The 26,344-nt window shown below is 51.4% G+C and overlaps 1 protein-coding gene across 7 annotated transcripts; it reads left to right on the forward strand.

The window, feature by feature from the left end:
* The first annotated feature begins 34 nt into the window (after nt 1-34).
* On the forward strand, nt 35-25,788 carry EMC1 (ER membrane protein complex subunit 1). Of its 7 annotated transcripts, none has more exons than XM_032361753.1 (24): nt 36-208; nt 3,601-3,725; nt 4,408-4,473; nt 4,704-4,797; nt 5,632-5,760; nt 7,042-7,168; nt 7,915-8,064; nt 8,380-8,547; nt 9,231-9,302; nt 9,661-9,723; nt 10,547-10,669; nt 11,413-11,509; nt 11,843-11,962; nt 12,559-12,567; nt 13,518-13,717; nt 13,878-14,027; nt 15,009-15,170; nt 15,516-15,635; nt 17,874-18,011; nt 21,422-21,595; nt 22,374-22,584; nt 22,946-23,030; nt 24,081-24,210; nt 24,369-25,788. In XM_032361753.1, the coding sequence occupies exons 1-24, from the start codon at nt 111-113 to the stop codon at nt 24,546-24,548; spliced, it is 2,991 nt and encodes a 996-aa protein (XP_032217644.1). In that variant the 5' UTR covers nt 36-110; the 3' UTR covers nt 24,549-25,788. The 7 variants fall into 7 exon arrangements, with proteins under 7 accessions (XP_032217648.1, XP_032217644.1, XP_032217642.1 ...); XM_032361751.1 differs by having other exon boundaries at nt 38-208; nt 11,840-11,962; XM_032361752.1 differs by having other exon boundaries at nt 40-208; nt 9,664-9,723; nt 11,840-11,962.
* Nucleotides 25,789-26,344: the final 556 nt, after the last annotated feature.

Here is a 26,344-nt window from a genome sequence, read left to right on the forward strand (position 1 = left end):
GAGCTCCCCGGCGAGGGCTTCTCGTGAGATCCCACCTCTATGGTCTGCGGAGGCGGAGCTTGAGGCCGGGTGCATGACGGGCCGGCGGTGGGCCGGCCCAGGCTCCCAACATGGCGGCGTCGGTGGCGGCTCTTCGGTTCTGGCTTTGGGCTGCGCTGCTTGTCCTTGCGGCAGCAGTCTACGAAGACCAAGTGGGCAAGTTCGATTGGTGCGTGCGTGTGGGGCCTGTTCGGGAAATGTGTGGGTTTTTTCTCAGTACCAGCCTTGTGCCTGCTACAGGGAGGACGGGGTGACAGGCAGCAGAACCGGCTGCAGAGCTTGTGGGGCCCATTGCAAAATGAAAATGTGGGACCCCGGGTTCAAAAGTTAAAGAGTTTTAAGGTACCACAACAGGGCATTAAATGAAGCGTCAGGGGCGCTCCTAAGCCAGTCTCTATGTGACAGGTTGCGGGTTCGTGAAGCGGGCCCTGGCATTCAAGCATGCTTGGGGTTCTGGCCAGAGGTCACTGTTCCTTCTTTCCGTCAGGGCCTGTTTCTGTGACTGTCAGGTTTCTGATCTGCTGGGTGTCGGGGTCGACAGCCCCTCAGTGAACTCTCGTTCTTCCTCGAATTGGCATCTCTTGGGTATGTGAACAGGAGTTTGGGTCTTACCCTGGGTCCTAAAACTTGTACCATTTCTCCTCTTTCAGCCCAGCTCGGCCCTGGGCCTAGAACAAGGCCAGGAAGTCTCACATCTGCCGGGAGGTGCCATTCATAGAGATGCCGGTTATTTAATTCACGTACTCAGTTTTTCCTCTCTACCGCCCCCTTCCTTAAGACCCTGCAATTAAGGTGTACTCTCGTTGGAGGCTAAATTTTGGCACTTAGGGTTTGTGTGACTTGGGAAGGTGACTTAACCACTCTGTGCCATGGTTTCTTTATCTGTAAAGTGGGTTTATTAATGGTTCATTATTCCCTACAGCACTTGTAAGGATGAATGAGATCATTCTTTTAAGTTCGCACTATGTCTGGCTCATTGAGTACAGTTACTGTTACCCATTGTTTTTATTTTTCAGAGAACAGTTTATTCTTCAGAGCCTAGCTCAGGTACCTCCTCCTCTGTGAAGTGTTTTCTGTGTCATATACATTGATTCACATATTTGTTGCTTGCCTGTAGTAGGCCAGCAGTTGTTCTAGGTGTTGTGGATAGATAAGAAGGAGCTCAGTCTAGTGGGGGCAGATGGATATGTATGTGATAGACAGTGTGATAAATGCAGCATAAGCCATATTTTTAATTAGGCAAATGCTCACAATGTAACATGCATATTACACATATACAGTCTATATGCCTATGTGGTATGACTCCAACTTAGCAGAATACTAGGTATATATAATTTACAAATAGAAAAACAAACAAGGAAATATCCTGAATCATTACAAAATTTTTATGGTGGTGGTATTTTAGGCATTTTAAATTTTAAAAAATACTTTTATGTATTTTTCATATTTTCTACAATGAGTAGGGACTACTTTAATTCTTCTTCCCTTTTTTTTTTTTAAAAGAATTTATTTATTTATTTGACAGAGATCACAAGTAGGCAGAGAGCCAGGCAGAGAGAGAGAGAAGAGGAAGCAGGCTCCCCATCAAGAAGAGAGCCTGACGCAGGACTTGATCCCAGGACCCTGAGATCATGACCCGAGCCGAAGGCAGAGGCTTAACCCACTCACTGAGCCACCCAGGCGCCCCATTCCTTTTTTTTTGTTTGAGAACGCAAGCAGGGAAGGGACAAAGGGAGAGGGACAGAGAGAGAGAGAATCCTAAGCAGGTTCCATGCTAAGTGACACAGGGCTTGATCTTACAACCCTGAGATCATGACCTGAGCTCAAATCAGGAGTCGGCTGCTTAATTTACTGAGCCACCCAAGCACCCCAAGCAGGCATTACTTTTACAGTCGCGATGAAAGATAACAATATTTTAAAAGAGAGTATGAGACTTGGAGTCAGAAGGTCTTAGTCTTGTTTTCTATTTCTGACCGTAATTACTTGACTCCACCAGACCTTAGTTTACTTACCTGTAAAACGAGAGTGATAATTTTTCCTTGTAAAATAAAGTAATAACATTCGTCTTATGCATTTCTTAGTGTTCAGTGGATATAGCATGAATTAAGTGTGCGAAAATACAGATAGAAACTGTTGAATGTCATATAAGCCTATTCTCTACTCTCTGCTTAGTTTTTTCCCTTTTTTTTTTTTTTAAAGATTTTATTTATTTACTTGACAGTCAAAGATCACAAGTAGGCAGAGAGGCAGGCAGAGAGAGAGGGAGAAGCATGCTCCCTGCCAAGCAGAGAGCCCGATGCGGGGCTCGATCCCAGGACCCTGGGACCATAACCTGAGCTGAAGGCAGAGGCTTTAACCCACTGAGCCACCCAGGAGCCCCCCCCTTTTTTAATCAGACCAAACAATATCACAAGAGAAATTTTGTGTAAATGCCACATGTGTTTAGTTTGCTGGAGTTGAGAGTACTTTTTCCTTAACAGCAATGTGCAAGCAACTCCTGTGTACTTGGTAGTGTGCCATGCAAAGCTAATTATATTCCCTTTATGCTTAGAGAAGGGCACTGAAAGTGATGGGATATATTCCAATGAAAGTATGAGTAATGAGTCAAATGGATCCTGAACATGCAGTGGGCTCAAAAAGGCTGTAGAGGGGCACCTGGGTGCCTCAGTGGGTTAAGCCTCTGCCTTCGGCTCAGGTCATGATCTCAGGGTCTTGGGATCGAGCCCCGCATTGGGCTCTCTGCTCGGCAGGGAACCTGCTTCCCCCTCTTTCTCTCTGCCTACCTCTCTGCCAACTTGTGATCTCTCTCTCTCTGTCAAATAAAGAAAAGAAAAGAAAAGAAAAGAAAAGAAAAGACTGTAGAAAACAGAAGCCTAACCCAGTTTTATTGGAAAATTTGCGTGATTTTTTTTCTCCAGGGGTCCATGAAAACAGAAGGGCAGTTGGATTGTGTGTTTGTGGACATTAGGCTTTGTGTCTCTTCTCTCACGTAACAGTCCCACTATTAATGAATACAGAGAGGACTAATGTTTGTTCCAGTAGGATTTAGGCCAGGTGTTCTTTTGGGTGGCATTTGAGATAATATGTGCTTGCATTTAGAAGTAAGACTTGTGGGGGCGCCCGGGTGGCTCAGTCAGTTAAGCGTCTGTCTTCAGCTCAGGTCATGATCTCTGGGTCCTGGGGTGGAGCCCCGTGTTGAGCTCTGCACTCAGCCCGGAGTCTGCTTGTTCATCTCTCTCTACCCCTCCCCCTGCTCACTTTTTCTTTCTCTCGCAAATAAATAAATACATAAAATCTTTAAAAAAAAAAGAAAAGTAAGGCTTATGCTTCTTATCTCTTAGGTGTATTCTCTCTTCTTGTTCCCTTGCCTTCTGACTATGTTGCATAGAAATCTTGCTTTTGGTCAAATCTCCTCATTAACAGACATTCCTCACATGTCCTAAGATAGGTAGTTTGGTGATAACATTGTGTGTTGGTGCAGTGGTCTTTTCCCACGACGTTTTGTGCAGTGACGATTTGGGCCCCTCACATTCTCACATTTCCCTGTCCTCTCTTCCTCAGGAGACAGCAGTATGTCGGGAAGCTCAAGTTTGCCTCCTTGGAATTTTCCCCTGGATCCAAGAAACTGGTTGTGGCTACAGAGAAGAACGTGATTGCAGCATTAAATTCTCGAACCGGAGAGATCTGTGAGTGACCTGTGTGGGGCGCTTATCTTGGGATGGAATGACTGACCATAGTGAATCCAGAATGGACTGTGGCTTGTGTAGTCTTCTTGGCTGCTTACGTGTTCGGGGCAGGTTGGCTGAAAGATGTCTCTTACTGAATTCTGATCCTTGTTTTGCAGTTGTGTTGTCTTTGAACAGGAACTGTTTTCCTATAACTGGTGTTTTTAGTTTAGACCCTCAGGCTGAGTCCTGACAGTTCTTAGGTTAAGATGTTATTTTGAAATATTTTTCTATTTCTGTTTTCTATTCTGCTGTAAAGATTTGGATGCCCCGTTTAAGTTACTTATGCTGCTTTTGTGGATGTTTTTGGGGACCAAAATTATGGAAATAAGATTTACGATCACCATTTTTCTTGTGAATCATAGAGATTCTGTTAATTTTGTCCTTCATTTATATGTTTGGGGTGGTAGGGAGTATGGGAAGTGAGGAGTTCAGACTGGGACAGGAATGGCTCCTCTCAAACCTTCCTCCCCTCATTACCCAGTGAGTGAGTGGATCATTGCTGGTTAGCTGTAATCCTTCTCTCCCTTGAAATAAAATTAGATACCACTGTGCAAACAAAGACCTCTTCCAGTCTCTCCTACCTGTCTTCTTGGATACCTCTGTCCAGTTCATAGTAACGTCTCACTCTCCTGTCTCTCAGTGTGGCGCCATGTTGACAAGGGCACGGCAGAAGGGGCTGTGGACGCCATGCTGCTGTACGGACAGGGTAAGCGAGTCCTACTTGGTCTTTATCATGGTGTTGGCTTCATCTCCCCATACAGGGTCTGTTAGGGAAAGGAGAGGAGAGGGTTGTCCCCAAAAGGAAAGGACAGGTATTGCAAGTAACTTCTATTTACATCTGTACCTCAGCGGTGCGGCCATTGCTCCTTGACCATCAGAGGAGGCCACAGAGTGCCAGTTGGGGAGATGACTTCACCGTGGTCTTTTCTCTTCCAGATGCAATCACTGTGTCCAATGGAGGCCGGATCATGCGTTCCTGGGAGACTAACATTGGGGGCCTGAACTGGGAGATTACCTTGGACAGTGGCAGGTAGAGGGCAAGAAGCTCTATTTCATCTAGGCTTGCCTCAAGGCTTTGCTGGAACACAGGTCTGCATGGACAGCAATGCAGGGTCTTTTGACGTTTTTCCTCAGGGGCCACCGAAGAGCCCAAACGTCAAACGCCATGCGTTTTGATGAGTTGAGGTCACGGAACACGTGGTGACTCTGCCAGTGTTTATTGAGCACGTGTTAGGTGCAGTATGCATCCTTGCACTTGATTGCCGCTCCTAATCTTACCGTGATGTGAGAACTCTGCAATGTCCTAGGTATAGGAATGTGATATGAACTTTTTAGCATTTTAATTTTATGTTGAGAGAACAGCTCAGGTTGCTGTATCTTTGCTGGGTTGCTGCGATCACAGAGCTGGTTGCAGTAGTGGACTCTGCTTCTGATGGTTACATGGTTAACACCTGGTGCCCCCCCCACCAGGCCGTGGGAACACATACGTGACCCTGAGAAAGTTTCTGTTGTCCAGAAACTCATGGTCAGCTGGGGGAGGCAGGCACATAGCCTGTGATGACAGTCCAGGGTGAAGGATACCATGGAGGAGGGTTGGCCTGCTTGCTGGGAAGTCCTAGCGGAGGGAGGGAACAACCCTGAGGAGATTCACGGGGCTTGAGGGAAGCAGCAGAGCCAAGGGGTTGAGAGCACAGCCTCTCAAGCCAGCTCACCAGAAGCAGAGCCGGTATTAGGACCCTGATGCATTTGACCCCAAGGCCTGTTTTCTTACCTATCAAGCTATAGTGGTGGCGTTCCAGATTCTCTGCTCTAGTTTGAGACCTTGGGGGTGTCAGGCTGTTCTCACCCCTGTTCCCATGCTCAGTTTCCAGGCACTCGGGCTGGTAGGCCTGCAGGACTCAGTGCGGTACATTGCGGTCCTGAAGAAGACCACTCTTGCCCTGCATCATCTCTCCAGCGGGCACCTAAAGTGGGTGGAACACCTCCCTGAAAGGTAAGGCCACCTGCCCACGGGGTGACAGCCGCCTTGTTCTGCTCTCTACAAGCTCCTCTTTCTCCGAGGGTTGGAAGTGTTCTGACTCAGCCTCCCCTTAATGTTGGCATCGTATGTTGGGCTCACTGGGTGTAGGCCTGTACTCACAGGCTGTACTCCTTCTGGCATTTCGTTTATAGTGCGGAGGAAATTCTTAAACTGGGCATTAGACACAGCCCAACAAGGGGAGTGGCTCCTCACTCACAGTTGTAGCACTCTGGGCTTTTTGACTTCACTTCACGTCAGACTGAGCCTTTCGTTCATGTTATGAATCAGAACAACTCAAAAAGAGCCCAGGGTGACAAACTATAAGTGATTCTTAATCTCACAAAACAAACTGAGGGTTGCTGGGGGGAGCGGGGGTTGGTATAGGGGGGTGGGGTTATGGACATTGGGGAGCGTATGTGCTATGGTGAGTGCTGTGAAGTGTGTAATCCTGGCGGTTCACAGACCTGTACCCCTGGGGCTAATAATACATTATATGTTTATAAAAAATAATAATAATAAATTAAAGGAAAAAAAAAGTAAAAAGAGCCCAGGGTTTGAGATGGTTTCCAGAGGTCTTAGTCATGGAAAGCATTGAATATGGGAAGGATCAGGACAGAGGGAAGAAAGGGAAAGATTTGCTCAGACTTGTGGCCATTTTCAGGGTGTAAAAACTCAAATTCAGATGTGGCCAAGTGCACGGCACCCCTGAGCAAAACAGGCCCCGTGGGGATTTCTGGCAGCTGCAGTGTGCCTGGCTTACCTCCAGGGGGCAGCCTTACTTAGCCGATTGGCACCCTTTAGGCATGCCGAGCTTTGCTGCTCCTCCTTTTTAAGAAGAGTTAGAGATCTGATTTTTAGGGGCGCCTGGGTGGCTCAGTGGGTTAAAGCCTCTGCCTTCGGCTCGGGTCATGATCCCAGGGTCCTGGGATCGAGCCCCACATCGGGCTCTCTCTGCTCAGCGGAGAGCCTGCTTCCTCCTCTCTCTCTCTCTCTGCCTGCCTCTCTGCCTACTTGTGATCTCTGTCTGTCAAATAAATTAATAAAATCTTAAAAAAAAAAAAAAAGAAATCTGATTTTTACATGTTAAGTCTCAGTTTTAAATGTTGGTGACTATTAAAAAAACAAAAAACAAAAAAAACTGGGAGTCAAACAAATCCTACTTGGGGCCTGCTAGGTTGTGACAAGAGGACCCCTGAGGGCGGGCCTGACCTGTGGCTGAAGCTGTTGCTCCTTGCTTTGTCTTCCCTCTCTTAGTGACAGCATCCATTACCAGATGACGTATTCCTACGGGTCTGGGGTGGTATGGGCCCTCGGAGTTGTTCCCTTCAGCCACGTGAACATCGTCAAGTTTAACGTGGAAGATGGAGAGATTGTTCAGCAGGTATGGCCAGGCGTCTGGCATGAGGCGCCGTGTGGATTGTGAAGGGGAATAGATGGAGCCCGCCTTTGCCTCAGGGACCAGGGAACTTGGCTGGGCAGATGCAGAAGCCATTCCTGGTCCCTGATTCTGCTTACTTGGAGGCTGCTTTCTCCCATCGAGCGTTTGTTTAAAGCCCTCACATTCATGCATGGTGCTCTCCTGGGGTGGATGGGAAGTTACATAAGTTTTTTCTCATTGCCTGCAAGTTTCTTAGGAGGTACTTCTGTGTAGTTGTTAATAGGAAACCACGTATGACAAATATGGGAAAGAAACACTTATCTGAAATATTGGGTCTTAAAGATGACCTGGTATGTTTTTCCAGATCCTGATTTTCTCCAGTTTGGGAGCCCTTGGGAAGTTGGAAGGGGTGGGAAGAAGTCCTTTTTTCTTTCTTTCCAAGATTTTATTTATCTATTTGACAGAAAGATAGAGAGCACAAGTAGGCAGAGCAGTAGGCAGAAGGGGAGGGAGAAGCAGGCTCTCCACTGGGCAGGGAGCCCGATGTTGGGCTTGATCCCAGGACCCTGGGATCATGACCTGAGCCGAAGGCAGCTGCTTAACCAACTGAGCCACCCAGGCACCCGGAAGAAGTCCTTTGGAACCAGCCACGAAGAACCTTCGATCTTAGCCCCTGTGACCTTGCTGATGAGTGGAGAGGAAAATGTAAACATTCTCACCAACGTCCCGCTACAATGTCTGTCCTATAGGTTAGGGTGTCAACCCCCTGGCTTCAGAGTCTCACTGGAGCCTGTGGTGTGGTGGATGAGGCTGTCTTGGTGTGCCCTGACCCGAGCTCACGGTCCCTGCAGACCCTGGCCCTGGAGACAGAGTGGGAGTTGAGACAGATCCCGCTGCAGGTAAGAGGTGGCACTGCTGCTCCCTGGCCCGAGGCCTTGCCTTTGCTACTTAGAAAAAGGTTTTCTCCCAGTGACACGGCTTTCTTCCTGAGCCTCGGTAGTTGTTGGGAGGTTAGGCTTCTGGCTGGACTGGTATAAGGAGCAATGGGCCACTCTTCTCTTTAGAGAACCTGAATGGGAGCTTCTGGAGCTACATGCCATGGCCTGGTTACTTCCCCTGGCAAAGTGGGGCAGAGGAAGGAGGCCTGGGATGGATCAGTGGACCAGTGACTTGCCTGCTTGTAGCCCTAATCCTCTTTTTTTCTTGCCCTTCAGTCCCTTGACTTAGAATTTGCAAGTGGTTTCCAGCCCCGGGTCCTGCCCACGCAGCCTAACCCAGTGGATCCTTCTCGGGCCCAGTTCTTCCTGCAGTTGTCCCCAAGCCACTATGCTCTGCTGCACTACCATCATGGAGCCCTGAGTCTGCTCAAAGACTTCCCACAGGTGACTGCAGGCAGCGCGGTGCTAGGAGTCAGGAGGATCTGTCAGTGTTTGCTCTGGATCCAGGCTTCTCTTCTGTGTGTGGTTTGAGATGGGTTTGCTTTATTTATTTATTTGTTTTTAAAAGATTTTTTATTTATTTATCTGACAGAGAGAGAGAGAGAGATTGCAAGTAGGCAGAGAGAGAGGGGGGAAGCAGGCTCCCTGCTGAACAGAGAGCCTGACGTGGGGCTCAGTCCCAGGACCCCAAGATCATGACCTGAGCTGAAGGCAGAGGCTTAACCCACTGAGCCACCCAAGCGTCCCAAGATGGGTTCACTTTAGAGCAGAAATGGAATCTTTTTGTTTTTCTGAGAGTTCCAAAGGATATTTAGGGTCAAACTGGCACCTTGTTCTGAGTCCACAGGAGAGTGGGGGCACTCATTTGAGCTTCCCTATAGATACTAAGAACGTTGTGAAATTTAGGGCTGGCGGGTGCCTGTGTTGGGGGTAGGGGAAAGGCCTGTTTTCAGCTCTGGATGCCTCTGAGGCCTCCCTCTGTTCTCAGGTGCCCTGGCTGCTGTGCTTCAAAGTCAGGAGCACTTTCAGCTCCAAGGCCAAGGGACGTCCCTGGAGAGATGCTCCTCTGTAAGGCTGATGAGTGGTATAGGCCCCATTTAGGAACTGACACTTTGCTTTCTTCCCAGGCTGCCCTAGTGAGCTTTGCCACCACTGGAGAGAAGACGGTGGCTGCAGTCGTGACCTGTCGCGGTGAAACGGTGCGTATCAAGGATACCAGCCGGCACTTGGGGGTTCTCCTTCCTTATGTCTCCCAGGAGCCCCGAGAGCCAAACATCGGGGCAGTTTGAACCCGGGGGCAGGAAGCTATTGAGAAGTAAGTTCTCACTTGCTCTGTAGTGCTTTGTGTGACCCTGTCCCCGGGAGTGGGAGCCCAATAGTACAGCCCCACTTCCTTCTGTGGCTGTTAAGAGCTCCGTAGGCTCTGTGAGCAGGAGTGAGGAGGGACCTTTGTTTTCTCCTGGGTGCTAAGATGACACAGAAGGGAGACCTTCAGTTCGGTGACTGGGGAATAACCCTGTGGGTTAAATGTTCTCATCTGTCCTCTCTTTTCCCCAGCAGAAACCGAGCAGTTCTGAAGACGGGTCCCTGGGGAGCTTCCCAGAGAAGCCCAGGGCTCAGGTACGGTGTGGCATTGGGCAGTGTGCCAGACCTAGGCCTCCAGAGAGGCTGGGAGCAGGTCTCCTAGAGCGTTCAACCCTGGCAGGGTTTGCCGCATGCTGTAAATCGTGCTTGTCTGGATCCTTTGTAGTTGGGAACTCGGAAGTAGAATCTCTAGAATCTGTTCTTAACCACTTTCTCTTCCGGCTCCGTTCCCCGTGTCTTCTGGGCCTCCGGCTGGTATTGCTGAATGGCGATCTGTGTGGTTGCACTGGAGCAGAGCATGGGCCCCGGGGTGGGGCTTCTGCTGTGTCTTCCATCTCTTGAGTTCTCCTGAAGAGCTTTGTGATTTCCTCGTGGGGGTCTTCCCTCTCTTGGGGAAGTCTGCTGCATCGTACTGACTTCCTTCTGCAACAAGTATCATGGTTGTTACTCTGTGTATTTACTCGGATACCTCATTTCTGCCTTGCAATTTAGCTTTCTATTTCCTTCAAAAAAAATTTTTTTTTTAGACTTTTCAATTTATTTATTTGAGAGAGAAAATGAGAGAGAGAGAGAGAGAGGATGAGAAGGGGAGGGTCAGAGGGAGAAACAGAATCCCTGCTGAGCAGGGAGCCCGATATGGGACTTGATCCCGGGACTCCAGGATCATGACCTGAGCTGAAGGCAGTCGCTGACGAACTGAGCCACCCGGGTGCCTCTTTTTTCCTTTTATTTTCCTTTGCATATATTTCCTTTCTTGGCCTGGACCTTCTCTAGGGCATTAACCCCAATTCTTGGATTTCCTCTGTGGGACTTGGCTTTGGGGGATCTCTCTGTTGACCCCTGTCATCTGTCCCCGTAGGACTCGCTGACCTGCTTCAACCAGACCTACACCATTAACCTCTACTTAGTGGAGACAGGTCGGCGGCTGCTTGACACCACCATCACCTTCAGTCTGGAACAGAATGGCACTCGGCCAGAGCGGGTGAGTCAGAGCCTTTGCATCAGGCTCCGTCCGGGGGCTTCTCAGCACAGGCCGGGCCACAGCCTTGGGTTGGGGTTAGGGCTCTCTGGACACAGGCTCTAGTTCTTCCTGAGGAGCTGCCTTGTTATAAGGCCCCGTGACTAATAGTCAAAGCAGGTAGCGTTTATGGTAAGTGGTGAGCGTGCCGGGCACAGTGCTCAGCATTTACGCCCGAATTGACTCACCTGTCTCACCAACCTTGTGAAGTGCTTATTACTGCCCTCGTTTTACCGACGAAACTGGGCCTTGTGAGATCCCGAGCCGTGTCCAGAGTCACGAGCCCATAAGACGTCGCTGGTGCCCCAGCATGTGCTCGTGGTTGGCGCCTGCGTGGCCGCTGTGCATTCAGGGTGTTCTCAGCCTCTCTGGGCTGGAGCTTCTGTATCTCCAAAACGGAAGCTCTCACCTTGGCCTTCTGCTCGCTCCGTGGGGAGTGACTGGAGCATGAGGGACGGACGCGGTGCCCGGGAAACTCTGAGGCCGCCCCTTGGAGAGGTCTGAACCGCGGCCTGGCGGCGCAGCGCTGGCTCTGATGCGTTCACGTTCCCTCCTTAGGGTCTGGGGGGGACGCCGTGTTGCCTGGACAGCGAATCACCCCGAGTCCTGGCCCTTTTTCCACTTCTGATGCCTTGAGTTTGGGGGGGTCCAGCATGCAGAGACATTTGGGTTCTGGCTGACTGTGGGGGCCCGGGCTCTGCTTACAGCTCTACATCCAGGTGTTCTTGAAGAAGGACGACTCGGTGGGCTACCGGGCCCTGGTGCAGACAGAGGACCACCTGCTACTCTTCCTGCAGCAGCTGGGTGAGCGCACCTCAGTCAGCCCGTTTTTGTTAGGCCTGCCCAGATTTCTAGTCAGACTGTATTTGGGGGTCTGTGGACTGGCTTCTGAGAAAGATTCCAGTGGAGTGTAGCCTGAATAGTTTGTAGAGCCATATTTTGCTCTGCTTTTGAACAATCCCTTAGCATTCTAAGGTGAAATCTGGACCTTCCCTTACCTGAACTGTTGCATGCCACCCTGTGCGCTGCTGCTCTCGGCCTGACACGAGAGCGTCTGGAATCCCCGAACCATGGAGAAGAGCCTTCAGGCGATGGGGGAGGCAGGCGTGGCTTTCATAACCGGGGTTTCTGTAGCAGGGAAGGTGGTGCTGTGGGCCCGGGAGGAGTCGCTGGCAGAGGTGGTGTGCTTGGAGATGGTGGATCTGCCCCTGACGGGCGCCCAGGCCGAGCTGGAAGGAGAATTCGGCAAGAAGGCAGGTACGCACGGAGCACGCTGCGAACAGCGCCGTGGCTGGGGGGCACTGCTCTGGGAAGGGGTCTGCTAGTTAGACCGCAGGAGATGCTGGCTCACGGCACCCCCGGCTTCCTGGGCACAGTCATTTTTGCCCATGTGCGTGCAACTTGCTCTGCGACCAGTTTCCGGGGCCCTCATGGCCGTGTGGCTTACGTAACCGTTCTTTTCTCTGAAAGGAGCCACTTGGGAACCCCTCTCGGTCTTCACTTAGTATAGTCATAGCTGCCATTGCCTCAGTTCCTCAGATTTGCCAGGCACTGTGTCACGCCTTGTCCGCCAGGCACCAGCTGCATCTTTCTGGAGAGGCGTGACTGGGTTGATGGGGTTGTGGTGGCCCGCGGTGCGCTCTGGAGCCCGCCAGTCCCATGCCCCAGGATGGACTCGGTTCACTGCGCTCTGGTCGGTCCTGCCTCGGCCTCTTGCTCCCATCCCTCCACCTTGCTCCGCGGCCACGTTGACTGAGGGCCTCCTCTGGGCCGCGCACCCCGGTAGGCATTGCGGGTTTTCTGAGCCGAGGATTAATTTGACTTTACTGTTTATTTCTGCTGCCCGGATCCAGCAATTCAAGGTAAAATCTGCTTCCTGCTGCCTTGTTGCCCGTTGCCTGTCCACGTGGCTAGCTTTTGGTTAATTGTTTGTTTTTTCTGACCCGCATCCTTGAAGTACATACTGTGTGTGCATGGACCGCTGGGCCTGTGGCTTGTTCCGTTTGCCCCTCACTTCTATTCCTTTAGCTGAGGTTGCTTGGAAGTAGGATGCGCAAAGGCACTACTTTTTTTTAAGTGAGCACTCACCGTGGACCCCGCATGGTGTGAAGTCACGTGTGTAGGTCACGTGGCCCTTGGACTACACGCGATCTTACGCACGAGGAACTGGAGGCCAGAGATTATGTACATGAGCTGGGTCACCCAGCTAGTCAGCAGTAGAGCCGGTGTTCGAGTCCAGGCTGCCAGACTCAGAGACCAGGCTCTGTACTCGTGCTGCCACATTGACCCCGTGGGGGAGACTTGAGGGTGGTGGCCTCCTTGACAGGGTTTGGGGGTTGGAGGCAAGTAGGACTGTCGGGTGTCGGTTTAATAGTCAGGGTGGGAGTCGAACCATGGGTAAGGGAAATGCCTGTCCATGGCACACTTACCTCTTCACACCCACACTCTCCCCCCTTCTGGTTTTGTCATGACACCTGGAAACCTCCTTCTGGCCATTCTGGATGCAGGCTGTGGTGAAGACATGCTCAGCATGGCTGATCCCTGACCTCCTGGTCTCCTCTTCCAAGAGGCCAGGAGGTGGGCGTACTGGGAGCCAGGAAAATAGGTTTTGGAGTTCCTGCATGGCTATACCCGAGGGCGAGAGTGGTAGCTTCAGTTAAAGGACCGCCCTTCGGGATCCCCGCCTGGCATGTCGTGACTTGAGTGCTCCGCAGGAGCAGGAGAGACCCCTCGTTAGAAAAAGCTCCTTGCTGGAAGCACCTAGTCTGATGAGGGGTGAGCCTCAGTTCTGGTACGTTCTCCTTGACACCAGACGGCCTGCTGGGGATGTTCCTGAAACGCCTGTCGTCCCAGCTCATCCTGCTGCAGGCGTGGACCTCCCACCTCTGGAAGATGTTTTACGACGCTAGGAAGCCCCGAAGTCAGATTAAGAATGAGATCAACATTGACACCCTGGCCAGAGATGAATTTAACCTCCAGAAGATGATGGTGATGGTAACGGCCTCGGGCAAGGTGAGGGCTTTAAGCCCCAGGTACCAAACCTTCTGACTTTCCGTGTGTGAGAAGCAAAAAGCCTTTGGTAGGGGCTAGTACTGGTGCTGATTTCCAAGGAGAGAGTCAGCTCTTCGGTTTGTCTTCCTAGTAGTGAGTTAGGTGCTTGTTTATCTTGCAGCTTTTTGGCATTGAGAGCAGCTCTGGCACCATCCTGTGGAAACAGTATCTCCCCAGCGTCAAGCCAGATTCCTCCTTTAAACTGATGGTCCAGAGGACGACGGCCCATTTCCCCCACCCCCCACAGTGCACCCTGCTGGTAAAGGACAAGGTGAGGCTGTCCTCGGCTCTGAGCCAGAGGGGGTGTGGCTTTTCCGTGTTTTGTAAGTTGAATTTCTTCTGGGCCTTTGAAATTCTGGGAGGGCTAGGGACAGGTGGTCAGGGGCTAGAGCTCTGTTTGTTCCAGCTGTTGGAATGGAAGACGCATCCAGGACCCATCCAGGACTGATGGGGGTTGACGCTGGAGGAGGTGTGATGTCAGCAGACCCAGAGCGAGCCAGCCCTCCTCCTTCCCACACACAGGCCGCTGTTAGCAGCTGAGCGGCTGCTTTCTCTTTAGATGAGGGAGAGCAGGACACAAAGCTACTTATTTCTGCCTCCCAGAATTAGCTGGATTTTTGTGGATTCACTCTAGTGTCATTAGAAAGAAGTAGTTTCTCTCCTTCTCTCTCTGCCCCTTTCGCTGCTTGAGCTGTCTCACTCATTCTCTCTCAAATAAATAATAAAAATAAAACCTTAGGGTCGTCTGCATGGCTCAGTGGGTTAAAGCCTCTGCCTTCGGTTCAGGTCATGAATCCCAGGGTCCTGGGATCGAGCCCCACATTGGGCTTCCTGCTCAGCAGGAAGTTTGCTTCTCCCAGTGCCTCTGCCTCTCCCCCTGCTTAGTCTTTGTCTCTCTCACTCGCTCTCAGATAATAAAAGTAAAATCTTTAAAAAGGAGAAAGGGCACTTTCTAGGCTTGGTAGGCACCACTGGAATGGCTGCCTGAGGTTAGTGAATTGGTACTTGACCATTCTGTTTCTTCCTCAGCATGTCCCGTGCTCGGCCACGGGGGCAGTTCGACCGTTTCCCTCCTGACACGTTAGCCTCAGTTTACCTTCACGCAAAACTTTATTCTGCACAAATAGGGCATCCACACAGAACGGTCCTGGGAATGTGTCACAGTTGAGCTGAAGTCCTAGCTCTCCAGTTCTGCCCTTAGCATTGCATCCTTTTCCTGCCGCTGGTCTGACCATTGGCTTGTCCGTCTCAGGAATCGGGGATGAGTTCTCTGTACGTCTTCAATCCCATCTTCGGCAAGTGGAGTCAGGTGGCTCCCCCAGTGCCGAAGCGCCCCATCCTGCAGTCTCTGCTTCTCCCCACCATGGATCAGGACTACGCCAAGGTGCTGCTGTTGATCGATGATGAGTATAAGGTAGGAGACTTGAGCGTGGCTGGCGAGTACCGGGTGGGGTCCGGTGTGGGGAGGGCGGTCCCCGTGGCAGCTTGCGGCCAGAGCTGGGACTTGGCAGTCAACGCGAGTGTGGGCTAGAAGGGCATCTCTGAGCCACCCAATGGCTTTTCCTTCCCTGCACCTGTGGAAACTCAGGCTCTTAGCAAAAGAAGATTTAAGCTCTGTTTGGGTTCAGTGGGCTTTAATTCTTTTAAAATTGATTGTGTTATTTTTAAGGCTTTTTGATGGCAAACTTTAATGAATCTTGGGAAACTGTACAGAGCACCCTTTTCCTTTAACTGTTTTGGGCTCTCTGGGGTTTTCAAGGTCACGGCGTTCCCAGCCACTCGGAATGTCTTGCGACAGCTACATGAGCTCGCTCCTTCCATCTTTTTCTATTTGGTGGATGCAGAACAGGGACGGCTGTGTGGATATCGACTTCGAAAGGTAGGGAGGGCACCCCCTGGTGGGACCTTCCATGGGAGGGTATAAGTGTTTCTTGGCTATTTGGCTAAGAAGTGGATTATGCTATTCATTTTGTTGAAAATGTGGCTCAGCACAGTCCTAATGTCTGATTCGTAGGCCTTTTCATATTGATCAGCTGCTATATGGCAGACAAGATTCTAGGTACTGTGAAAAGAGTAATGCCCAGGAGATAAAATTTTTGCCCCCATGGAGGGTTTTTTTTTTCTTTTTTTAAAAGATGTATTTAGGGCGCCTGGGTGGCTCAGTGGGTTAAGCTGCTGCCTTCGGCTCAGGTCATGATCTCAGGGTCCTGGGATCGAGGCCCGCATCGGGCTCTCTGCTCGGCGGGGAGCCTGCTTCCCTCTCTCTCTCTCTGCCTGCCTCTCCATCTACTTGTGATTTCTCTCTGTCAAATAAATAAATAAAATCTTTAAAATAAATAAATAAATAAATAAATAAATAAATAAATAAAAGATGTATTTATTTCAGAGAGGGGGAAAGAGAGAGCATGTGAGCAGTGGGAGGGGCAGAGGGAGAAGGAGGAGGAGAGAATCCTTAAGCAGACTCCTTGCTGAGCATGGAGCCCCATGTGGGGCTCGATCCCGAAATCAAGAGCCAGCTGTTTAAGTAACGGAGCCACCCAGGCGCCCTCCCACCCAGCCCACCCGCCCTCACCGCCCTGCAACCCATGGATTTTTTAATCCACTTTCCTTTTCTCTAGCAGAGAGAAGGAGTGTTGTTGTCCATTCTTGAGAGGGTGGGAGGTGGAACGGAGGTTGAGTAGAGTTGTACTTTCTGTATGAAGATGCCGTTACTGACCCACTCTTGTTAGAATGTGTGCTTTGAATCTGATTTTTTTTTTAAAGATTTTATTTATTTGACAGAGACCAACAGTAGGCAGAGAGACAGGCAGAGAGATGGGGGAAGCAGGCTCCCCGCTGAGCAGAGAGCCCGATGTGGGGCTTGATCCCAGGACCTGAGATCATGACCTGAGCCAAAGGCAGAGGCTTAACCCACTAAGCCACCCAGGTGCCCCTGAATCTGATTTTTAAAAATGGGGCTGATTTTCTCCTCTGCTGACGTACTTGAGTCCAGTGCTAGCAAAGACTGATAGACAACGGCCCCGAGGGCCAGCTCTGAGGTTCACGGGGGGGCGGCTGGCCTTGGCCTCATTAGCAGGCCTGCTGACAGGAGGGATCTGGGTCATGTACTCACCAGCGGCCCTCCATCCTGTCCCGCAGGGCCTTTTGCAGTGCAACATAGAGCTTAGGAGCTTGGACCCAGCTGCCCGGATGGGAAGCCGGGCTCTATGATTTATTAACTTCGTGATCTTGGGCCCATGACGTCCCTCGCCCTGTTTTCTTGTCTATGGTCTCCCCAGAAAACATGTTCATTACCCCTGTGGGTGAAAAAAATTGTCCCCTCAAGTTATTATAAAGGGGCCTTGAAAGAGATGGCTCTTCATGGTTGGGGGAGCAAGCTCTCGGGTATCACGATTGGTCGAGTCCTGAGGACATGGGAAGAAACAGTGGCCAAGGGAAGACAGAGGACACAAAGCTCTGTGTATACACAGTGTGGATGGATAATAACTTCTTTAACTGCGGGGTGCCTGGGTGGCTCTGTCCATCAAGTGTCTGACTCTCAGTTTTGGTTCAGGTCATGATCTCAGGGTCATGAGGTCCAGCCCCGCACCCGGCTCCATGCAGTGTGGAGTCTGCTTGAGATTCTCTCCCTCTGCCCCTCCAGCTCATGCATGCTTCCATGCTCTCTCTCTTAAACAAATACATCTTTAAAAACATAATATATTTAACTGTAAAACTTTGTGAATTGGTTTTCTTTGACTATGAAGAACATCTCCTATAATGTTTCAAGGTCCCTGGCAGTTTAGTGATTTACTGCTAAGCTCAGATATTGGAGCCATAGTTAGTAGTAGTAAGTGGTAAACTTTCCTTGGATATTTCCTACTCAGATAAACAATGGGATACCACTGAACATTCCTCTCCTTTCTTACTGGCTTTACTGTCTTGCCTAATCAAACAGAGATCCAAAACATCTGCACAAACTAGATCCTTACTGCTGTTTCCCTAGGAGCTCTGATCTCTGTTTCTTTGGGCACAAAGGCCCCAAATAAAGGAATGTGGGATGTCTCTGCCTATAGCTGTCACAGGACTCAGTGTATCCTCCACATCATAAGTGCTGGCTCTCTTGCCCCGGCCCTAGGATCTTACCACTGAGCCGAGTTGGGAGCTGACTATTCCCCCAGAAGTGCAGCGCATCGTCAAGGTGAAGGGGAAGCGCAGCAGCGAGCACGTTCATTCCCAGGGCCGCGTGATGGGGGACCGCAGCGTGCTCTATAAGGTACGGTTCTGCGGTCTGCTCCCGGGCAGAAGGGCAAGGGTTTGGATTCTGGCTCTAGGGTTTGATAGCTACTTGATCTTGAGGGAGTCGTTTCATTCCTTTGAGCTTTCATTTCTTGTCTGTCAAATGAGTCTGACAAGTGCCTCCTTTGTAGGGCTGTCATGATGATTGCGTGACACTCACTTCTAGCATAGTACCTGGCCTATGGCTGCTACCGGTAGATGCTAGCTCTTGCTGTTCATGGTAGTGCTGGTAGGATGCTGGGGGCTTAAGCCTTCATTGATCCAGTAGAAACTCCGTCTCTGTGATCCACACTAGTTAGTGGTGAAGGAGAGAGACAGAGAGGTGGCTAGTGGGCTGCCAAACTGTTGGGAGAGAAGGCAGCCTTGTAGCGATGCGTGGTCATCAGTGGCCCCCTCCGCAGAGTGCGGGCTGAGTTGGAGGAGGAGGCGTGATGCAGCCCAGAGTGCAGCCAAGGCAGCTGACGGGGGAGCAGCTTCACGGGGTGTGGGCTGGACTGTCCGGGTTCACACCTGGCTCTGCCCCACGCTGGCTGCTCTTCGTGGGTAGTTTGCGGAGGCTTCCCAAATGTCTATTTTTAAGAATATAATGGGGCTAAGAGCACCTACATTATAGGATTGTCGTGAAGATTAGTGGTAACACATAACAACACGTAACATGGTTAGAACAGTGCCAGTCTCTCATGGTTAACCTTATTACCGCTCCTGATTAGAAATCTTTAGGGACGGCTGACTTCGGCTGCAGTCAATTTGCTTTAGTCAGTCAGAACGGCCAAAATAATACAAATTCTAGAGTACGCTTGATTGTGCTAGAAAAAGTGTATTCTTTATGTAATTTTACATTTATGAGTTAGAATTTACGAAGAGTACTTGTATTTTTCTAAGTAGTTCTAACTAGGGCTTAATTAGTAGTTCTAAAGTAGGGCTTTTTTGGATTTATACTCATCACACACGCTTTTTAGTTTTTTCTTTTCTTTTTTTTTTTTTTCAATAAGCTTCTTTTTGTTTTGGCCTAATTTTAGATTTACAGGAAAGCTGCAAAGATGGTACATTGAATTCGCATGTGCACCTTACCTGGTTTCCCCTGGGGTCTGTGGTGCATCTGTCTGAACTAAGAAACCAGCATTGGTATAAGACTGTTGACTCCAGACTTTCTCAGAGTTTCACCGGTTGTCCTGCTAAGGTCCCTTTCTGCTGCAGGCCCAACCCCGAGCCCCACGCTCCACAGACTTGCCACGTTTCTCTAAGTCTCCTCTGGTCTGTTTAGTTTTTTGTTTTTTTAAAGATTTTATTTATTTATTAGACAGTCAGAGATCACAAGCAGGCAGAGAGGCACGCAAAGAGAGAGGAAGGGAAGCAGGCTCCCGCTGAGCAGAGAGCCCGATGAGGGGCTCGATCCCAGAACCCTGGGATCATGACCTGAGCCGAAGGCAGAGGCTTTAACCCACTGAGCCACCCAGGCGCCCCCTGTTTAGTTTTTCGTTACCTTGATAGATTTGAAGAGTACGAGGCAGGTGTTTTGTAGAGAATTTTGGTTTGTCTGATGTTTTTCTTGTGGTTAGACCATGGTTGCGCGTTTAGAAGGAACACCACAGAGGGGAAGCTGTACTTTTTTGGGGGAGAGGTGGTGGGGTTGCTAGCAGGATGTCAGACACTCTTTTAGACTCTGAGATATATCCGTGAACAAAATAGACAAAATTGAGGCTCTAACTGTATTTAGGAGAGACCAGAAAGCAAGTACACCGATAAATGTAAAGCGTATCAGAGGGCAGCTAGTTCTATTGAAGAACAAAGCCGAGAAGGGGGGTGAAGTTGGGATTGGAAGGGTGTGCAAGTTAGAATAGGTTAAGGAGGATCTCACCGTAACAGTGACACCTCAGCAAGGAAGAAGGATAGTGTGTGACATCAGGGGAACAGCCTTCTGGACAGGAAGGCTGGAGTGGACCTGGAGGGTTCCAGAAACAGCAAGGGGGACAGTATGACTGGAGTGCGGTGAGCGGGGAGAGTTCAGGCTGCTGAGGTCAGAGGGTGGCAGGACATGTCATGAGGCCACCACCCCGGCCTTGATGTTGAGTGAGCTGGAGTGCCGGTGGGAAGTTGGGAGCACGGGTGTGACCTAAGCGACCGAGGTTAAGGGCTCGCCCAGAGGACCAAGGGAGACAGCAGGCAGACCTGCTGTTGCAGTAAGCCTGGCGACGTGGTGGTGGCTTGATTGGGGTTGGGGGTGGGGAGGAGGGACCAGATTCCAGGGCGTTCTGAAGGTAGAGCCAGGAGGATATGCTGGTGGGTGGGGTGTTTGGTCTGTGCCGGAGAGAGAGAAGGGAGTCAAGAAAGAGTCAGAGGTCCTGGGTCTCAAACCTGACACGTGGGGAGGCCTGCGGGGAACAGGCTTTAGGCAGGGGCAGGACGGGATACTCTTTGGGGCATGTCAGGTTTGAGTTGGGACATTTAAGAAGAGATACTGAGATGACAGCCCTTTAGAGTGTGGGGTTCAGGGAAAGTGTAGTGTGGGTGTGTAACCTTGGCCATTGCCAGCACCCCTGGGTGGCGTGACCACAAGAGCGAGTGTAGACAATGTTCAGGAGACCGGGGAGATGAGGAGCCTGCAGAGTAGACTGACAAGGAGCAGCCAGCGGGGTGGAGGAAAACTGGGGCCGTGCGTCCTGAATGCCAAGTGGAGAAAGTGGTTTTTTTCAAGATTTTTTTTATTTATTGGACAGACAGAGATCACAGGCAGGCAGAGAGGCAGGCAGAGAGAGGTGGAAGCAGGCTCCCCGCCGAGCAGGGAGCCCGAAGCGGGGCTTGATCCCAGGACCCTGGGATCATGACCTGAGCTGAAGGCAGATGCTTAACCCGCTGAACCACCCAGGCACCCTGAGACAGTGTGTTGAGAAGGGGCGATCACCTGTGTCCCATTGTTCTAGCAGGTCGGGTGAGAAGAGGACTGAGACTTGTCTGTTGGTTCAGGCGTAGGGCGGGCCCCGGTGTAGAGAAACCGCACTGGGGGAGCAGTGGCTTAGGTCAGGGAGTGGACAGGCTGGACTGTATCTCAAGTTAACCATTTGCTGTGTCTGTGACTTGAGCAAGTTGCATTGTGGCCTGCAGCCTTCTCTCACCGACTGCGTACAGGTGACAATAGCTCCATTTCGAGGTGGTTTGTGGGATTCTGGGGGGGTGATGTGGGCGGAGCACCTGATGTGGCACAGGGCACCCGGGAACCCTAACCAGGGGCCATGATGACAAGCTCTGGTAGTGAGTTCCTCCGGCCAGGAAGCCCGATTGCTCTGCCCGCCAGCAGGCTTCTGGGTGGCCTTTCCACCCAGGGCTCCCGCACGGCAGGGCTTGTGATTGGCCATCACGGTTCTGGAGGAACTCTTCTCTCCTCCCCAGAGCCTGAACCCCAACCTGCTGGCTGTGGTGACGGAGAGCACAGACACGCACCACGAGCGCACCTTCGTGGGCATCTTCCTCGTCGATGGCGTCACTGGGCGCGTCATCCACTCCTCCGTGCAGAGGAAGGCCAAGGGCCCTGTCCACATCGTGCACGCAGAGAACTGGGTGGTGGTAAGAGCGCCAGACGTGTGGGTGTCAGTCAGGTTCACGACCCAGCCAAGACCTATGTCTCGAATCCTTTCAGTGCCTCTTGTTCCAGAAACTGGTGGCCTCTTTGTGTTTCTATAGAATCCAAACCCCTGGATGGCAGCTGAGGTGCTGTTTAGGGAATTTGGCTCAGGAATTAGATGGCCTCGGGCTCATGGCAGCCCTTCCCTTTCTTGACTGTGTGACCTTTTAAAATTTTTTTTTAAATATTTTATTTGACAGAGAGAGAGACAGCGAGAGAGGGAACGCAAGCAGGGGGAGTGGGAGAGGGAGGAGGGGACTCCCCACTGAGCAGGGAGCCCGCTGCGGGGCTGGATCCCAGCACCTGAGGATCATGACCTGAGCTGAAGACAGATGCTTAACCACTGAGCCACACAGGCGCCCCTTGACTGTGCGACCTTGAAGTGATTATTGAGCTCCCTGTGTCGCATCACTCATGAAGGAGGGCTAGGAGAGTGTTTCCTGGTCTGGGTTGGAATAACGCTTGCCACCTGAGTAGCACTCAGACCCTAGCTATTGTTATTCTGACTTCTGAGTCTCTTGAGAACTCCTTTGTCTTATGGTGAACTTTGCCTAAAGCTAGATAAAAGTACCCTGAAAGTTAGTAAACTTGGTAGCTGGGTGGTTTCTTTCCTTCCTGGACGTGTAGCTCATGCATGGAAAGAGAGGTGCCTTCTTGCGTCATCCCCCTTTCCAGCCCAAGTGGCAGCTTAGTCCCCAGCTGTCCCCCTCCTCTCTCCAGTACCAGTACTGGAACACCAAGGCCCGGCGCAATGAGTTTACGGCGCTGGAGCTCTACGAGGGCACTGAGCAGTACAACGCCACTGCCTTCAGTTCCCTGGACCGCCCCCAGCTGCCCCAGGTCCTCCAGCAGTCCTACATCTTCCCTTCCTCCATCAGCGCCATGGAAGCCACCATCACCGAGCGGGGCATCACCAGCCGGCACCTGCTTAGTGAGTGACCAGGGGAGGGTCTCAGGGTGACGGTTTTGGTTTCTGTAGGGCACCACACCGAGGAGAATCGCAGCTGGACGCGCATCACGGGCACAGCCCTGTTTGACCACTAGGGGAGGCTAGAGAGGAGGGCTTTATTGTCGCAGGAAAAGTTCCTTAGTCTAGCTTGGCCACCTATAAGAGATTGACAGGACTCTCATTTCTCTCCTTTCTGTTTGTTTGGGAGAGAGCGCATGTGCATAAGACGGAGGGCGGTGGGGAGAGGGCAAGGGAGGAGGGAGAGCGAATCTTAAGCAGCCTCACCTTGAGTGTAGAGCGTCGTATGGGCTCGGCTCCCATGACCGCACCTGTTTCTCCGCAGTTGGGCTGCCTTCCGGAGCCATTCTTTCCCTTCCTAAGGCCTTGCTGGATCCCCGGCGTCCAGAGATCCCAACAGAGCAAAGCAGGTGAGACGCTTGCAGGAGTACCGGAGCCTCCGACCCTCAGGAACGTGACCTGTTGATGATGCCTGGTCCTCAGCCTGCCGCGTGCTGTCTTGCTGTGCTGGGGGCAGAGCAGGAGCAAGTCTGATGAAGACCTCTCCCTTCGTGGAGATAACATGCTGGTGGGGGAATGGGATGGGTGTTACGTAAGATAAGCAAGAGAAATAATACCGTGTCACGTGTTTATATATGCTACAGAGAAGAAATTAAGATGGGACCAGGCCTATGTACGGAAGGGTGGGGTAGGGCATTATGAGGGGGTGTAACTTGAGAGTGTGGCTTGGGGTGCCTGGCTGGGAAGGTGACTGCAGAGTGAAGACTTGGAGGTGGTCAGAAGCCAGCCTGTGGCTGTCTGGGGGAGGGCTTCCCAGGCAGGGGAGGGCTGTGCCCGTGCCCTGAGACCGTGGCTGGCGAGCCAGAGGCAGGGAGGAGGCCACGCTGGCTGCAGCAGCCAGTGGGGTGGGGGCATGGGAGGCGGTGAGTTTGGGGAGCTAACAGGGCTGGGTCACGTGGGGAATAGCTTGTCACCATTAGCATTCAGTTCTGTATTGTCAGCCATCATTTGCATATTTTCTCGCCTTCATCCCGAATTCTGTTCACTTAGGGGTGTGGGGAACTGAGCAGTGTGGGAAGAGAGCAGATCTGTGTTTGCACAGGAGGAAAGGGGGAGTGTGGTTAGCCCATGGGGTGAGCCTAGGCTTTTCTGAGGAACGTGGACCGAGGCTCTCTGAGTCAAGAGGCTGCACGTGTGGGTTAGACTGGCCCTGACCTCCTCTGGTGTGAAGCACTGGCTGTCATTCGATTTAGAACAGGGTCTCCCCTCTACCCAGGTTTCTTTCTTGGAGCCCCTGCTGACATTCAGCTGCCACATTTTTAACTACTTGATGCAAGTAGACCTTGAAGGAAGATTCGAGGCTAGATACGTGGCCTGGAAAGCTCCTGGGGCTCAGAAAGGGCAGCCGAGAGGTCCCCTTGCCGCGGTCTTGAATGCCGGTCCTGGCTGATGTTTTGCAGGGAGGAGAACCTGATCCCATATTCCCCAGACGTGCAGATACACGCAGAGCGATTCATTAACTACAACCAGACAGTTTCTCGAATGCGAGGCATCTACACAGCTCCCTCAGGCCTGGAGTCCACTTGCCTGGTGAGTGGGGCCGCCCGCCACCGTGCGCAGCAGCGGCTCTTCAGTTCATGCTCGGGAAGCAGCTGATGAAATTCCATATCCTTTCTGTCCAGAGCTCGAGGTCCTGGTGGACCACTGGCCGCCTGTCTCATGTATTTCTCGTTCCCTCTGCCTTCCAGGTTGTGGCCTATGGTTTGGACATTTACCAAACTCGAGTCTACCCATCCAAGCAGTTTGACGTCCTGAAGGACGACTATGACTACGTGCTGATCAGCAGCGTCCTCTTCGGCCTGGTGTTTGCCACCATGATCACCAAGAGGCTGGCACAGGTGAAGCTCCTGAATCGGGCCTGGCGGTAAGGGCGCAGGACCCCAGCGCCAGAGAGCAGAGAGCCGGGGGCAGCAGGGGCCAGGCGGGGAGCTCCAGCTGCGGTGCGGCGGCCCAGGCGGGGACGCGGGTCGGGTGCTCTCCTCAGCTGAGTCGTGGGGAAGAAGCTGGACTCTCATGGAGACTCCTTTTGGGATGCGTCTGCTGCAGCGTCAGCGGCTGGTGGAGGCTGAGCTCTCTCAGCCAGGGATCTCGAAGCCTCTCTGCGGACTCGCCCTCACAGTCCGAAGGCCATCACCCTGCTTCCCTCCATTTCCTGTCCATGAATGTTGTTTCTTTGCCAAGTCCCCCCGACAGATTTTTCTCTTTCGGGAGGCCTGCTTCTGTAGATTTTGGTTCACCTTTTGTGTTTCCCAGGCTTACGTAGAAATCCTTCTGACCGTTTCCCTGCCTCGTGCTTCCCAGTCAGGCGGGAGCTCTTACTGGTAACTTCGCCTCATAGGTGCTTTTACTCTTTCAAGTTGGGAGGAAGAAGATCTGTGCTTAGTTGAGGCTTAAAGACGGATCCAGCCTCTCAGGGATTCTCTCCCAAGAGCTGAGGAATCTAGATATGGCATCAAAATTCAAGCCTCTGGTTTGGAGGCTGTCAGTCATCCGGTGGGGCCATGCAGTCCTTGTTGCTGTTTATCACAAGTCAGGTGTGACATAGTGTCCTACTTTGTCGGTCATTGCCCATGCTTTGCGCCTAAGGTGTGTCCGAGCCGAGGCCGCCTTAATACTACTGAATTGCCTGAAACTGCAAGAGATTTCAAGGGAGGAGAGACTCCACCTGTTTCACGGTACCTCCTAACCTCTCAGTTCACCCCCAGGCTGGCCTCGTCCTTCGCTGACCTAGTCAGAGCCAGCCGTCCTGTTTGAGAACCTCATTATTTATTTTTTATTTTTAGATACAAATTCATGAGTGTGTCACCACATTCCTCCTAAAGTGGGTAGATTTTAAATGTTACTGCTGCAACCTTTGCAGCTTTAAAAGCGGGGTGGGCGGGGTGGGCATAGGAAACTGGCATGTGGTGGATGAAGCCTTGCCTGTCGGCTGAGCTGTCGTCTCTGACAAATGGAAAAAGTCCTAAAAGTTTCCTTTGTGCCTGGATCTCGGGAACGATGGCGTTTTTCTTTCCCGTGAAGGATGACGTGTGCGGAGGAGACCGTCTCTAGCGTTGTGGGGAGGAGTGCTTCACTCAGGTGTCTGAATAAAGTGGATGAGGAATGGAACGAATGGCCAGTCCTTCTTTCTGGCGTGGGATATGGACGTGATTTCTGCGTTAGATGGGGCCGAAAGCTGTGCAGACACACAGTGTATTTTAATAGGGAAACGTTCCAATTTAATCACACAAGAGTCATGTTATTTATTATTATTATTGTTAAGATTTTATTTACTTGGGCGCCTGGGTGACTCAGTGGGTTAAAGCCTCTGCCTTCAGCTCAGGTCATGATCTCAGGGTCCTGGGATCGAGTTCCGCATCGGACTCTTTGCTCGGCGGGGAGCCTGCTTCCCCCACCTGTCTCTCTGCCTGCCTCTCTGCCTACTCGTGATCTCTGTCAAATAAATAAATAAAATCTTAAAAAAAAAAAAGATTTTATTTATTTGAGGCAGGGGAGGGGCATTGGGGGAGGGACAAGCAGACTCCCTGTTGAGTGGGGAGCCTGGCGAGGGACTTGATCCCAGGACCTTGAGATCATGACGTGAGCGGAAGGCAGCCACTTAACCAACTGAGCCACCCAGGCACCCCAAGAGTTGAGTTATTTAAAAACAAAATTCGAGATCTTT

The sequence above is a fragment of the Mustela erminea genome, chromosome 10 (genome assembly GCF_009829155.1).
Source record: "Mustela erminea isolate mMusErm1 chromosome 10, mMusErm1.Pri, whole genome shotgun sequence".
NCBI lineage: Eukaryota > Metazoa > Chordata > Mammalia > Carnivora > Mustelidae > Mustela > Mustela erminea.